Here is a 2,098-nt window from a genome sequence, read left to right on the forward strand (position 1 = left end):
CTTGCTTGTGTCTCAAGCCCAAGTGACTGGTGACGCCTGTGAACCGCGGCAGAGAGGGCTGGACATCAGGGTGGGTGTGGGGGCGGGCGGGGGCTCCCTGGGCAGTGCTGGGAACAAAGGTGGACTCGCTCAGCCTTTTCCTTCCAGTCGGAGGGTGAAGATCACAATCAGCCTGCTCATTTGAAATTCTCCAAGCAGAATTTGGAAAAAGGGGGGAAAACAGGGCTTTGAGTTTTGTTTAGTTTTAACCTGGAAAATCATTCCTCCTAGTTTTTAGTGTCACAACCAGACTCAGTCGGAAATCTTTAGACTGGGTGTGACTGTGGCCAGCGTGCGTGCCCTTCCTGGGTCACGGGGCGCGGTGTGGTCGCCTTGGAAACGTGGCTGCGGGACCCAGGGGGACCCCAGGTGCTGCCGGGGAGGGCGTTCCCTGTCCCTCCCGTTCAGTGTGAAGGCTCCTCACCCTGACCCTGTGTGAGGAGGTTAAGACAACGTCACAGGGACCCGAAACACAGGCCCGGAGAAGTTGTGAGCAGGACGCGCACGGGTAACCAGCGAGCTGGGACCAGCAGCGGTGTGCGTAAACACCGAGGGACGGGTGCGTTTTGGGGACACAGCCGGCTGGAGCTGTGTGTCCGGGAAGGAAGAGGGAGGAAACGGGGTGCCTTCCTGCACAGGGGTGTGGAGTTGCTGCCCGATTCGCTTGGGAACTGGCTGTGTCCGCCAGCTAGCGGCGGCGCCTTCCTCCCCCCACCCGCCAGGCTCCGGGCCGAGGTTCTCACTAGGTGGCTGGGCGTCAGGGCGAACCGGAGGGACGGGATCGTCTGGGCCGGCCTGGGCAGGGCAGAGAGGGGCTTCGGGGGAAGGCCGGAAGGTGGTGGCCTGGTGGCCGGAGAGCACGGTGGCTGTGCCCTGTGGTGGCCCCTCCAGGGCGTGGCTTCAGGCAGGGACAGAAGCAGAATCTGAACAGTGAAGTGAAAAGGTGATGCTTGTGGAGCCACAAGCAAGGGCGGTTAAGTTGCACCGCTTACACCGTTACTCCTGAGGACGGAGCCCTGCAGGCGTGAGGTCCACAGAGGGACGTGATCACGAACCAGAAATAGGCTCCGAGCGCAGGCACCAAAACGCGTGGCCAGCAGTGCCCTGCTGAGGTGACCGCGTGCCCCCGGAGGGACACCAGGTGCCCCCGAGACGTGGTTACCAGCTGCCTCTTTAAATTCAACGTTGCTTCCAAAAAACTTGACTTAAGCTGCTTTGCCAAGTTTTCACTGGAGGGAGAACGCCTTAGTGTTTGTTCTGGAACGCAAGAGAACATTCTTCGCTCAGAGGATTTCACATGTTTTAAGTAATCCGAATAAGCAACCAGCAATGGTTTTGAAAGTCTGCCAGTTCGGTGAATGAGACTGTGACCTTGACACCGGGGCAGCGGGGATTTTTATATCCTTGAAACAAGAGCCTAAATGTCAAGGGGAAAATCTAGGCCTTTGTTTTCCTTAAGCAGCGGAAGTAAATAACATTTTTGTTTCTGCAACCTTTTTCCACTTCAGTGTTGTGACGGCAGGTGGGCTGCGGGCTGAGCACTGGCACCGTGCAGCTTGGTCGGAGGACAAGGAGTGTCCTTGTGGACGTCCTCTGCCCGTTTCTGCACAGACACTGCAGAAGCCTGCGTCCAGTTATTTGGGCTTTATTCATAGAGGCGACGCCCATGTCCCTGGGCAGGGAGGCCTCACCTTCCTGTTGAAATCTGTTTCCGCACCGCAGACCCATGTTCGACTGCTGGAGATCCGTCCTGTGCAAGAGGGCCGGACGCGAGAGCCCTTCCCCCCCGAGACGACCCAATGAGGCTGAGAAGGAAGAAGGTGACCACCGGATCGATGTCCCTGACGTCGTCGGGCTCGTTCAAGACCGACCAGGGGGCTCAGACACGCCCACAGGTGGGGGCAGCTCCTTGTTCTGGTCCGGAAGCTCTGGCTACTGACGGGGCCCGAGGTCCTCCTCGTAGCCATCGTGGTCCGTGCGGGAGGCTGAGGTGTTTGGACCCAGGAGCGGAGTGTGGCGGCTGTCCCGGGCGCCTGCCGCGGGGCCGGCTGCAGTCACC

General features: G+C 59.4%; 1 protein-coding gene across 1 annotated transcript in view; it reads left to right on the forward strand.

Moving 5' to 3' along the window:
- Positions 1 to 1,765: 1,765 nt before the first annotated feature.
- Positions 1,766 to 2,098, forward strand: part of MCF2L (MCF.2 cell line derived transforming sequence like) — a 102,603-nt gene continuing 102,270 nt past the window's right edge. The window contains exon 1 of the mRNA XM_077754012.1: positions 1,766 to 1,934. Within this exon, the coding sequence (XP_077610138.1) occupies positions 1,766 to 1,934 (169 nt within the window). The remainder of the gene's footprint in view (positions 1,935 to 2,098) is intronic.

Source organism: Crocuta crocuta, unplaced genomic scaffold (assembly GCF_008692635.1).
Source record: "Crocuta crocuta isolate KB4526 unplaced genomic scaffold, BGI_CrCroc_1.0 scaffold31, whole genome shotgun sequence".
Lineage (NCBI taxonomy): Eukaryota > Metazoa > Chordata > Mammalia > Carnivora > Hyaenidae > Crocuta > Crocuta crocuta.